General features: G+C 38.6%; 1 protein-coding gene across 3 annotated transcripts; it reads right to left on the bottom strand.

Annotated features, from left to right (window-relative positions):
* Nucleotides 1-502: 502 nt before the first annotated feature.
* On the bottom strand, nt 503-12,638 carry reep6 (receptor accessory protein 6). Of its 3 annotated transcripts, NM_001004656.3 has the most exon segments (7): nt 2,570-2,947; nt 3,502-3,525; nt 3,649-3,725; nt 8,018-8,186; nt 10,059-10,197; nt 10,280-10,373; nt 12,401-12,605. In NM_001004656.3, coding segments are annotated over 6 exon segments (627 nt in total). In that variant the 5' UTR covers nt 12,528-12,605; the 3' UTR covers nt 2,570-2,947; nt 3,502-3,504.
* Nucleotides 12,639-12,844: the final 206 nt, after the last annotated feature.

Here is a 12,844-nt window from a genome sequence, read left to right as displayed (position 1 = left end):
ATCCCTTCCTAGAGCACCTTAACCCAGATGAATAAAACCAAGACCACCCGTAAAGCACTTTCTCTCTCTCCCTCAAAAAAAGCGCTCTTACTCAAACGCTAAATTCTTTCAGCACAAGCAAGTTCCTTTGTATAACTAGCACTTCTTGTGTGTATTGCCTATTCTTTTTTTTTTTTTTAAAGATTTATTTTTGGCCTTTATTATTAGATAGGACAGTATTGAGACAGGAAGCGAAGTGGGAGAGAGAGAGAGAGAGAGAGAGGGGGTAGGGAAATGTCATCGAGCCAGGATTTGAACTCACGACGCCCTGACGTGCTATTGCACCATATGTTGGCTCGCTAACCACTAGGCTATTGCGCCAACATATTGCCTATTCTTGTTGAATCGCTGAATCTCTCCTCAATTGTAAGTCACTTTGGACAAAAGCATCTGCTAAATGACTAAATGTAAATGTAATCAATTCTACAAGTCTTTTCCTATGAGGAACACACAAACAATTCAATAGAAAGGCTGAATAAACTTTTTATTAGAATATTAGTATTACAAAATCCCTGCAGATGCAATAAATGCAAATTAATGCTACATGATTAACAAAATATCATCTGCTGAATGTCTTGTTTTTCTATTTAGGTATATTTAAAGGGATCGTTCCGCCAACTGCTTTTTAAACCTTTATAAGTTTCTTTCTTCTGTTGAACACAAAAAGGATATTTTTTGAAGAATGCAGGTTACTGGAGCCTGTTGAAGTCAAAGGGTGTCAACTACCAGCATTTACAAAAATATATTCTACTTGAAGGAACTCAAATAGGTTCTGAACATTTGAAGAGTGAGTAAATGATGACAGAATTTAGATTTTTGGCTGAATTTTCCATTTAAATGCCAGTGGACGAAATATGTGCAGTGAACAACAAATTACTTCCAAACAATTGTGTTGAGGACACTGACAAATTCTAATTATAAGCAGATGTACAGTGCATCCGGAAAGTATTCATAGCACTTCACTTTTCCCCCATTTTATGTATGTTACAGCCTTATTCTAAAATGGATTAAATTCATTTAAAGGTTACAGAAAAATTTCTGCTGCTCTGAAAGTTCCAATGAGCACAGTGGCCTCCATCATCAGTAAGTGGAAGATGTTTGGAAGCACCAGGATTCCTCCTAGAGCTGGCCGGCCATCTAAGCTGAGTGATCGGGGGAGAAGGGCCTTAAGGGTGATTTATACTTCTGCGTCAAACGCCGGCGTATGCTACGGCGCTGACGCATAGCCCTTCGCCGTGGCCGTCGGCGTCGCTGACGTGCACCTCTCAAAAAATTTAACTACACGTCGCAACGACGCGTAGCACAAGCTCTGTGATTGGTCGGCTTGGTAGCGCTGACGAGTCTGGGCGGGACCGAGAGCTGCGTGAATGGTGCGAGCCTGATGAAGCGATTGTTTACAAGTGTGGAGTCCCGTGAAGGAGCTCCGGATGGAAAGTTTTGTGTTGTGATTACCTCATAGTTAAAGTTGTTGCACGTCCGCCAGTTCCTACCTCAAAATGAGCGAGTTTGAGCCACTTGTACATCCCGGAAGTGTTCAGGAAAAGCAAAACAGCAGCGAAGAAACGCGACACAGAGGAACATTTACACCTCACTGCCAACTAGCGTTTCGGAAGTGTTAATGCAGACCAAAAGAGACAGCGCGCAGAAGTATAAATGCACAGCTACGGGTGTTGTATGCGCCGTGGTTTACGCCGGTCACTTGACGCAGAAGTATAAACCAGGCTTTAAGTCAGGGAGGTGTCTAGCGTTCTTCTGTGGAGAGAGGAGAACCTTACAGAAGGACAACCATCTGTGCAGCAATCCACCAATCAGGCCTTCAGAGTGGCCAGACGGAAGACACTCCCCGCCTGGAATTTGCCAAAAGGCATCTGAAGGACTCTCAGACCATAAGAAATTAAATTCTCTGGTCTGATGAGACTAAAATTGAACTCTTTGGAGTGAATGCCAGGAGTTACGTTTGGAGAAAACCAGGCACCGCTCATCACCAGGATAATACCATCTCTACTGTGAAGCATGGTGGTGGCAGCATGATGCTGTGGGGATGTTCAGCAGCAGGAACTGGAAGACTAGTCAGGATAGAGGGAAAGATAAACGCACCAACGTACAGAGACATCCTGAATGAAAACCTGCTTCAGAATGCTCTTGACCTCAGACTGGGGTGAAGGTTCATCTTCCAGCAGGACAATGACCCAAAGCACACCGCCAAAATATCAATGGAGTGGCTTCACGACAACTCGGTGAATGTTCTTGAGTGGCCCAGCCAGAGCCCAGACCTAAATCCTATTGAACATCTCTGGAGAGATCTGAAAATGGCTGTACAACGTTGCTTCCCATCCAACCTGACAGAGCTTGAGAGGTACTGCAAAGAGGAATGGGCAAAAATTCCCAAATACAGGTGTGCCAAGCTTGTGGCATCATATTAAAAAAGACTTGAGGCTGTAACTGCTGCCACAGGCGCAGCAACAAAGTATTGAGCAAAGGCTGTGAATACTGATGTACATGTGATTTTTCAGCTTTTTTTTTTTTTTTATAAATTTGCAACCATTTCAAAAACTCTTTTTTCACATTGTCATTATGGGGTATTGTGTGTAGAATTATGAGGAAATAAAAGAATTTAATAAATTTTGGAATAAGGCTGTAACATAAAAAAAATGTGGAAAAAGTGAAGCGCTATGAACACGTTTCGGATGCACTGTACATATTAACCGTTGAACTCCAAAATTCTACCTTTGACAAAACACTACGTCTAAAATAGTGCAGATGAAGGTGAATTACCATTCACTCAGTGAGGTCTTTGCAATGAGACTATATAATACTTCTGTTGTCAAAGTTTTGTTTAGGTTTTCACCAATCTCTTGCATGTCGTGTTGTATTCTGTCTTCTTAGATCACTTTGGCCGCCTGTACATCTGTGTGAAAAAAAATAATTGAATAAATGAACAAACTAGCAGGGGATAATGTACATCCAGCAGGTTTACTTTGCAGAATAAAGCAGATAGGTTTATCTGTTGTATAAGACTGAAGGGATTCATTCTGAGAAAACAACCAGCTCAGTGTACATTATCCTGCTTTCATCCCAATTTACTGATTACTTACTACAAAACTAAACAATTTTACACAAAACGTTGATCTGAACTGGAAAATTTTATCCCTTCATTATACAAAGCTTGCAAACGGCTAGCTAAACACAGGCTTCAATATCCTACTATACTCTGATTTTAATTTTCAGTCACCAGATGGCGCCAAACAGTCATGTCGGCTGAGTGAATGAACGGTCAAGATGATTCGTAGTAGGCTACTTGGATGAACCTGTGTTATTGAAACTGGTGTTGGCTATCGGAGAATACTAGCATAACTCTGAATGTTAGGATTAACAATCATACTCAAAAGTATTCCACAGAACTGTGTAATAATAATAATGAGTAAAACATTCCCACCTCACATACACATACTGAAAACTTACTGTTTAATCAACAGTGGGTTCAGTCTATAGTCAGAGACATGCAGAAATAGAGAGTAATAAGACAAAGGTTAATGTAGATAAATCACAAAAAAAGTGGGGAAAAAAGTCTTGTCATTGTGTCAAATGTGTGTTTTGTGTGATACATACATGAGCAGAACTAGGCAGGCTTCTGGGTTCAGACTCAGCTGGGCCAACAGTCCGGTTTCTTACCAGAGTGTGAAGGACTGCAAAACACAATGATGGATAAAACAAGCCCAAACTTAAATGATGTTATTTACAACTGGTGAAAACTTACTAAAGGCACAGTATGACAGTTCTGACGCTAGAGGGTGCATATTCACAACAAACAAACACATATTTTTTATTCATCTTTTTTGATCAGAAAAAGCTTTATTGCTAGGTATGTTCACGCATTCGAGGAATTTGTTTTAGAGACAGAACATCTACAGTGCAACAGAATTACAGAGACAGGACAAAAACAGATAATATATTTTAAAAATAGAAGTAGTGATAGAAAATATACAAATTTACAAGGGTATGTACAGGTATATTACTGTATACAACCTTATATGTGCAGATGTCAAGTCCAAACCGACATGTAAAGTGTGTTGTTAAATAAGTGTATTCTTTCTTTGGCTCTTGGCGAAGGCGGTTGCACTGTTTTCCACTCCGTCCAATATCTCTCCTTGCTAGCTCCTTTTGTCTTCGTCTTAAGGTGCTTTCACACCTGCCTTATTTAGTTCGACTGAATCGCACTAGAGTTCGTTTCCCCTTTTGGTATGGTTCGTTTGGGCAGGTGAGAATGCAGCAATCGTACTCGAGCACGCACCAAAAGCGGACCAAATAAGCGTACCAAGACCTGCTTGAAAAGGTGGTCTCGGTACGCTTTCAAACGAACCCTGGAGTGGTTCGTTTGTGGTGAGAATATGATCCGTACTAAAACAGGTCCAACCGCAAAAAGTACTGCGCGTTTTGGACTAATTCAGCTGCCGTAGACCGATGCGCTGTGCATTATGGCATATGGAGGAAAAATATTTGTTGACAGCGCTGTACTAACAGAGAGAGAGGGGAAAACATTGCCTGATGGATCATTGGTAATATTTCCCCAAGATGACCATGTTGCAGTTTAGCTAAATTAATTCACGTCTCCTCCTGAAGTGACGAGTGATGCATTAAACACTGTTTTCCAGCCGCGGCCGCGCTTCATTTTCGTAATGTATAGTTTGTCTAAAGCAGGGATACAATTAGCCAGCGCAGTCGTTCCTCCAGAGTAAAAGGTTTTGTTTACCTGCAGGAGTTCACTGGCATTTTCATGCATGTGAATTCTGACCAATCAATAAGCAGTTTAGGAAATATGTTCAACAACATCTGGCCAATGAGAGATGTGGATTTTGTCAGATGACTGCATTTTGGTTCATTTCAACTGGTTCGGACCAAAACCAGCAGTGTGGTGTGAAAACGACCCAAAGACGGCAGAAGATGCAACAATGTATAATTTTTTACCCTTGGTCCGGACCAAATGAAGCAAATAACAGATGTGAAAGCACCCTTACTCTACCTCTGAGGCTCTCCGTGCCCTGCTATCCAAACGAATAAGAAATTATGGATTTGATCAAATGGTCTCTGAATGCGATTGACAACATCTTCTCGACGAGAAGTTTGGGCTCGGGAGAGCCCACTTGTCCTGCGGGGACGTTTAAAGCTGGATACGTGATGGACGGGTGGAAGAAATGGCGCGTCGTGTGCCTGGCTGCTCTGTCTCTGGAAGTTATTGAAGATATTTACCTATTCGGAACTTTGACAACAGGGTTTCTGCTGATGGGCTTATGCAGGACCCTGGGGTATCGACGATTGATGAAAAAGGTCAGTGCTGCTCAAAAGCGACTGAATCGCTGATGGGTAGGCTCGCTAATACTCAGACTATGGTCCTAGACCGCAAATTGGAAAACTTTGGGGTGAAACTAGCGGCTTTGCAACAACATTTGGCCAGATCCGGAGACGAGTGACGAACATTAAATGTGGAATTGGCAGATATTGACCTAAAGTTGAAGTACGTTTCTACTCTTTCGGCTCCCCTGTTTTTTTTTCCTGCTAGACAGCCTCAGCTGGAGAAAAACAACTTCTCCCAGATAGCAAGATAAGGAGACGCTCTGAAATTCCTGCTCCCTGTCAAGGACACCTGTTGAACTCTACAAGCACATACACAGCTACAGATAGACAATCATCACCTATCCCCCATCTCACACCTTCGTGTGCTTTCACCCACTGGAGGGGGTAGGCAGGTCTGTGACTAGCGCCCCCTGGCCCAGGACATGTCATTCCTTGTCTGTTCATGTGCTTGACTGCTGGGGATTTTTTTCTCCCTGTTCTCACCCTGCCCTAATTCAAGAGCAAGGCGAGAGGGAGATTTTTGTTTGCCTCCCTCTCCTGAAATGTATCTCACTTCCTTTTTCACTAAACAAAAATGTATGTGACAAATAAAGGCCTGATTTGATTTGGTATATGTGTATAAAAGTGTAAAGAAAATAGTGATGTTGGTTCCACAATTATTATTATCAAGTGTTAATGAGATGGATTGCCTGAGGGAAGAAACTGTTTCTGTGTTGGGCTGTTCTGGTGCGCAGTGCTCTGTAACGTCCACCAGAAGGTAAAAGTTCAAAGAGGCAGTGTGCTGGGTTTGAGGGGTCCAGAGTGATTTTTATGACTTTGTGACTGAGGCCGTACTCACACTATGTACAGTTGCCTCAAACCGGGCCAAAGCACGCTTGTCCCCCCTCCCGTTTCCCCCGACGGCCCGCACTCACACCACAATCGGGCCTGGCCACGCTTACGTCATCGATGCTGCGCTGTTTAGTGAGAAGCGCTCTCACTCAGCACAGTGGAGATTTCTCTAGTTATATAGTTTCAGTCGTTTGATATGCACTAACATGCAGTCAAATATTTAGCCAAACAGTCCTTAGGGATGCGGTGACAGGCAGTCAGATATTTCGCCGAACAGATCCGCCACTTTTGGCGCTCATAAACAATCATAAAGACCTCGTGCTGAAGGAATGAGGAGGTTTGCTGAAGGTGCGCAGCTGTCGTGCAGTGAGGGGTTTGCGTCTTTAATAAAATACGGCAGTTTGCGTTCATTGAACAGTAAGATTGATTAATAAATCCATATGAAACAGTTCCTTAAAAGTCACGTCTCGCTTTCAGTTTCGGGCTTTGGAGCGTTTTGCACTCCACTACAAACGTGAGCCCAAGTGAACCGTGCTCAGGCCCACCTCTTCCAACCGGGCCAGGGCCGGCCAAGTGAACCGTGCCTGAGCCCGATTCAGCGCACTCACACTTCTCAAACGATTCGGGAAACGGGCCTGGGCACGGTTCGGATAGCATAGTGTGAGTAGGCCCTGAGTGTGGAATCAGGGGATTTAAGAGTTGTCTTCATTAGATCCTATGGGTCTCCTCCTTCCTCGTTCATAAAGAAGCTGAAGTATTTAAAATTTATTTTAACTGCAGTATCATGTTTTTTGGCCATGTTCAAGCTGAGCATACATAAGTATTATAACAAGGCTGCCTCATTCCCACATAAACCAATAATTAAATTAAGTATTGATATTAGTGGCGCAGTAGGTAGTGCTTTCATCTCACAGCAAGAAGGTCGCTGGTTCGAGCCTCAGCTGGGTCAGTTGGCGTTTCAGTGTGGAGTTTGCATGTTCTCCCCGCGTTCGCGTGGGTTTCCTCCGGGTGCTCCGTTTTCCCCCACAGTCCAAAGACATGCGGTACAGGGCTAAATTGTCCATAGTATACGAGTGTGAATGAGTGTGTGTGGATGTTTCCCAGAGATGGGTGGCAGCTGGAAGGGCATCTGTTGCATAAAACATATGCTGGATACGTTGGCGGTTCAATCCACTGTAGCGACCTCAGATTAATAAAGAGACTAAGCCGAAAAGAAAATTAATGAATGAATGAATTAATATTAGTTTGTAGCAAATCCAGACAGTTCGATATGGGAGGAACATAGCAAAAAATGTAATCTTGTTGATGTGTAACAAAGAGCTCATGCAGGCTTACAGAGTTGTTTAATGTGTTACACATGAAAAGTTTAAATATGAGACTGCAGGTAAAGCAAGTAGATGCTCAACAATATGAAAGTCCTATTTTACAAGTGACCAGTGATTGCTGAATGGTGTTAAAGACTTCACAATGTGCACTTTTTTATTTTGATCTATTTATTAATTCGTTCTTCTGTTCATTTATTCATTATTTTTATTTTATTTTTTATTTGTTGACATGGGGTGGGTTTTGAACGTGTTTTCTAAATTATAAAAAGCATTTTAAAAAAATGTAAATGTTAATCTAAATATTGCCCTAGCTCACTAAACACAAACCTCCTACAAATAATATCTTTGCTGTCAAGCTGCAAGTTCAGTCTGATAACACTTCTTACATGGACAACTGACCAATCGGATTGTAGTATGACAAAAAGCCATTTAATAAAAAGAATATCAAGTACCTGTGTAATGCTGCTTACCTTCTCTCGTGACGTTCTCAGCTGCTGACATGGCCTTCACGCTTATATTGCTGACCATCCCGTCTACTGCGGCTTCGTGCTTAAGGAAAAATGGACGGACCACATGCCTATACAGAACCTGAGAACCATTCCAGGAGACCGGAGCCATACACCACAACAGGAACAGGCACTAACACCAGAAAAGACACAAGAAATTGTGAAAAAGAAAAAGGAATGGAGTTACATATACACTCACTGGTCACTTTATTAGGTACACCTGTCCAACTGCTTGTTTACGCAAATTTGTAATCAGCCAATCACATGGCAGCAACTCAATGCAAAGACATGGTCAAGACGATCTGCTGCAGTTCAAAGCGAGCAACAGAATGGGGAAGAAAGGAGATTTAAGTCGCTTTAAACGTTGCATGATTGTTGGTGCCAGATGGGCTGGTCTGAGTATTTCAGAAACTGCTGATATACTGGGATTTTCACGCACAACCATCTATAGGTTTACAGAGAATGGTCCGAAAAGGAGAAAATATGCAGTTCTGTGAGCGAAAACGCCTTGTTGATGCCAGAGGTCAGAGAAGAATGGTCAGACTGGTTCAAGCTGATAGAAAGGCAACAGTCACTCAAATAAGCACTCGTTACAACCAAGGTAAGCAGAAGAGCATCTCTGAATGCACAACACATCCAACCTTGAGGCGGATGGGCTACAGCAGCAGAAGACCACACCGGGTGCAGCAGCAGAAGATCAGTCACCAGATCTCAATCCAATAGAGCTTCTTTGGGATGTGCAGCTGACAAATCTGCAGCAACTGCGTCATGCTATTATGTCAATATGGACCAAAATCTATATCCGTATCTGAGGAATACGGATAAATCCAATCTGAGGAATATTTCCAGTTCCCTGTTGAATCTATGCCCTGAAGGATTAAGACAGTTCTGAAGGCAAAAGGGGGTCCAACCCGGTACTAGTAAGGTGTACCTAATAAAGTGGCCAGTAAAAAAGATAAATCTATTTTAAAAAAATGAAAAACGATAACAATAATTGAACCTCCTATATTGTAATTACACTGCGTATAATTTATTTGTTGTAATATAATTGTAATTTATAATTGAATATAATATTTAGCTTTTGTTACTTATTTTTAGTAGGGCCAGACAGAATATTGTTAATATATATTTTGATATTTCTGCACAGAATTTTGAAAAAAAAAAAATGTGCAGATTTATATGGAATGATTTTGGGAGTTTAGTAAATAAAAACTAAATAACTTTTACTAAAGGTTTGCAATGTCAATCCAACTAGATCCACCTGTTTGATAAACAAAGCAGGACTTTCATATACTATATCTACTAAAAAACAATAAAAATATTACTTTGCAGACTTTGAATTGTAAATAAATAATATAAACATTTGCATACTAGTTAAAAATATTACTGAATTGAATATAAAACTGAATATATATATATATATATATATATATATATATATATATATATATATATATATATATATATATATATATATATATATATATATATATATATATATTTGCACACATTTAAATAAAATAAATAAATAAATAAATAAATAAATAAATAAATAAATAAGCAGATTCAGTGATGGGCTATAAGTTTGTAATAAACTAATTAGTGATTATAAAAAATTATAAAAACAATGACCAAAATAGTAAAAAATAAATAAATGTCATACTAAATTTGGTTGTAGACAGTTCTTTACTTAAATAAAGAAAAAAGCGTTTAGTTGGTATCTGCATAGATTGGCTGATATCAATATTTGCTGTGCTATACCATACTTATGCTCTGATTTTGACTATTAATATGCACAAACCAGCAGATAACAACCAAACACAAAGCTGTCTTTAGTTAAACAGCTTTCCAAACAACCATTTAACCTCTCATCTTACTTGGGTCATGATGAGTGACAAAGAATGACAGAAGTCTTTGTGCCAATTAGCAGGAAAAAAGCTGGTAATAACTGATCCTCTAATAGCAGATATTACTTCTAATAAGCATCTGGCATTGCTGAACTTACCTTGCATACATAGTAGAATGGAAACCAGTGAAGAAAGATATCCGAGAAGAATTCACCCACGCTGAAGAAGCCGTAGATTACCCAGTACGTGAGCCACTGCGTGTCATCCTCTTTACCAGGACTTTCTATGGCTTTGATACTAAAAAATGTAAATATCATGTAAATGATATGGCAGTGAAGACAAGTTACAGCAATCAAACTCAACATAATAAAGAACTCACGAGAAATATGCAGGATAAACAAAGCCAATCAGATTACAGATCAGAGAAGCGCCGTATCCTAATAATAAAAATGCTCCAGTCACACCTGCAGCACCTGTTGGGAGTAAAGAAGCAACAAGAACATCCTTCTAAATACAACTAAACAATGTATTAATAGTGTAATCAGGAGAAAAGTAATTAGGCCTACTATTTAACTTATTAACAATACTCTTACATGCAGTAAACAGTAGTCAACATTTGAGGTGGATCAAAACCTTTCATCAAAGTCGTTCTGAAACTATTCCATTTTAAAATTGTCCTAAGCATGGGCGGACTTAACCAATAATCAAGGTAAGTGACTGCTATGCCTGAAATGCCTAAAAGTATAAATTATACCTATAAATTATAAATTATATAAAGCATAGTTTTCTATCATATTTTGTATGGCGAGGGTCTAACAAATACAATTTTATTGTTAATAATTACCTCTATGCAAATGTGTCCCCCATCCCCAATCATAGAGCAATCCAGCATTCAAATCAGGTAGAGATTTAGTTTTAAAAATGGAATAGTTTATGATTTTTAGTTGTGAATTCATTTTAAGGGACACAAATCATTTACAACATAGAGAGTGCATTAAGATAAAATGTAGAAAAGGAGAGAGAAAAAAACACAAATAGAAATAAATAGAAAAAAAAAGTACAAATGGAGCATGTGAAAGTGTATGGGTGTTTAACTGCACTGGGTTGCAGCTGAAAGGGCATCTGCTGTGTAAAACACATACTGGATAAGTTGGCAGTTCATTCCGCTGTGGTGAACCCGGATGAATAATGAGACTATAAGCCAGAAAAAAAGGAATAAATAAATGAATGAATGAATGAATGAATGAATTAATTAATTAATTAATTAATTAATTAATGATTGAACGGTGCAGTTTAGGACTGCTGGAATTGCTTAAGACCCCCAAATAATCAATCTGTCCCTGGTCCTATAACAAGAATGAGTGTTGTTGAATAGTTTTTGGACACCTTGGAAGAAATGTTTTGATCCTCTTGAAATGTTGACTACTGTATATATGAAACTTCTAAAAGCAATCTGAATTTTTCTTTCTTTCTCATTTTTTTCTATGTTTTGCTATTTCACTTTCAGGGCAAAGAAAACAATTTATTTATTTTCAATATTCATGTGTACATTTATTTATTTTAAAAACAAATGTCATCAACAAATTTGATCCAAATATTTTTAGCTATGTTGTCCCTGCTTTAGCTGTTTTCATTTATGATTTTTAAAAGAGTGTTTTAACAATACAATCACATTAATAACCATAACACTCAATCAAGTACAATAATAAACAAGGAAAAAAGAAATTAAAGAAAATAAAACATAGTAAAATAAAATATAAAAACAGAGTACAGAAACAATTCAAGTCACAAGGAAAATTCTGCAATTTAGGTAAGGATTAAGAAAATTTGTGAATAAAATATTTACCCATTAAAATAAATAATTTGTCTAAAGTTCATGTTTTATCAATTTATTTAATATTTTCACATCAATTTACAGATCATTTCACTATACATGTAAACATTCTTTTCTAACCACCCTCCACCACAATCCCACCCTCACAGTCACAAGACAGAACAGCTGATGTATAAAATAAGGGAAATAAACAATTAACAAACAATGAGGACAAATAAAAGATTAAAGCAATGAAGTCATACTTTTCTATAAGTATTTTCAGTCAATGTAACATCCAAGTTATTCATGTATTCAATAAATTTACCTCAAGTCTTTTCAAACATTGATGTTTTTCTTTAAAATATTATTTTTTTTCAACAGGAACATAAGATGAAAGGTAAGTATATATATTCTGTTATGTTTGTCATGAGAATAGTAAAAAATTATATCACACATGGAAAAAATCAATGTTAAACTTACATTTTGATGTAAACATTTTATAACATGATTTTATAACAGGCTGCATTTACATTGCAATGGCGTAACATGGAAACAGAGGCTCGGCTGACCCGTCCACCTGTTGCTTAAAGATACGTTAACTACTGTTTATGACAATGGGTAGACTACCCTACTCTATCACATTTTCTACAAGACATGAACAAGTTTTTACAATAAATTAAGACTTACCGTACGCTAAGTAACGTTTCTTGATACCAGTTTTTTCTTCAATTTTATTGAGACAGTCGGTGACAATATTCTTCTCGTTTAAAAAAGCCTCGACGCGGTCCTTAATCTTTGTAAATATGGCAAACATGATGACTTAAAAGAAACTCGTGTCGTTATACGAAGAACATGAATGGCGTTTAATTAGTCGTCTAGGATAGTTTCGCTGACTGAAGAGACTCAATCCGCTTACTGTCAGACTACAGTGACGTGTCTGTAGGGAGGATCAAGACTCATGACTGACAGCAGACATACTGTGATTATTCAAGTTGGAAAACCGTATCATCTCTTCTTTAACGCGTAAAAATAATTCAATTAAAACAGCAAATGCTTAAGAAATCGCTTATATATGGTTTTAAGGCTGCAAATGACATTGATACGTTTGAGTAATAAACAGTTGCTACCATT

The sequence above is a fragment of the Danio rerio genome, chromosome 11 (genome assembly GCF_052040795.2).
Source record: "Danio rerio strain M-AB ecotype USA chromosome 11, GRCz13ab, whole genome shotgun sequence".
Classification (NCBI taxonomy): Eukaryota; Metazoa; Chordata; class Actinopteri; order Cypriniformes; family Danionidae; genus Danio; species Danio rerio.
The sequence above is the reverse complement of the archived record's forward strand: the minus strand, read 5'-3'. Positions and strand labels throughout refer to the sequence as shown.

Bases quoted from the DNA above. Each gene is read 5' to 3' on its own strand.
- reep6 (XM_087272253.1), bottom strand. From the start codon at position 12,527: ATGTTTGCCATATTTACAAAGATTAAGGACCGCGTCGAGGCTTTTTTA. The intron at 10,374-12,400 runs GTAAGTCTTAAT...TACTCCCAACAG, and splicing joins GAAACGTTACTTAGCGTACG to GTGCTGCAGGTGTGACTGGA. The intron at 3,726-8,017 runs GTAAGCAGCATT...TGTGTTTTGCAG, and splicing joins TGAGAACGTCACGAGAGAAG to TCCTTCACACTCTGGTAAGA.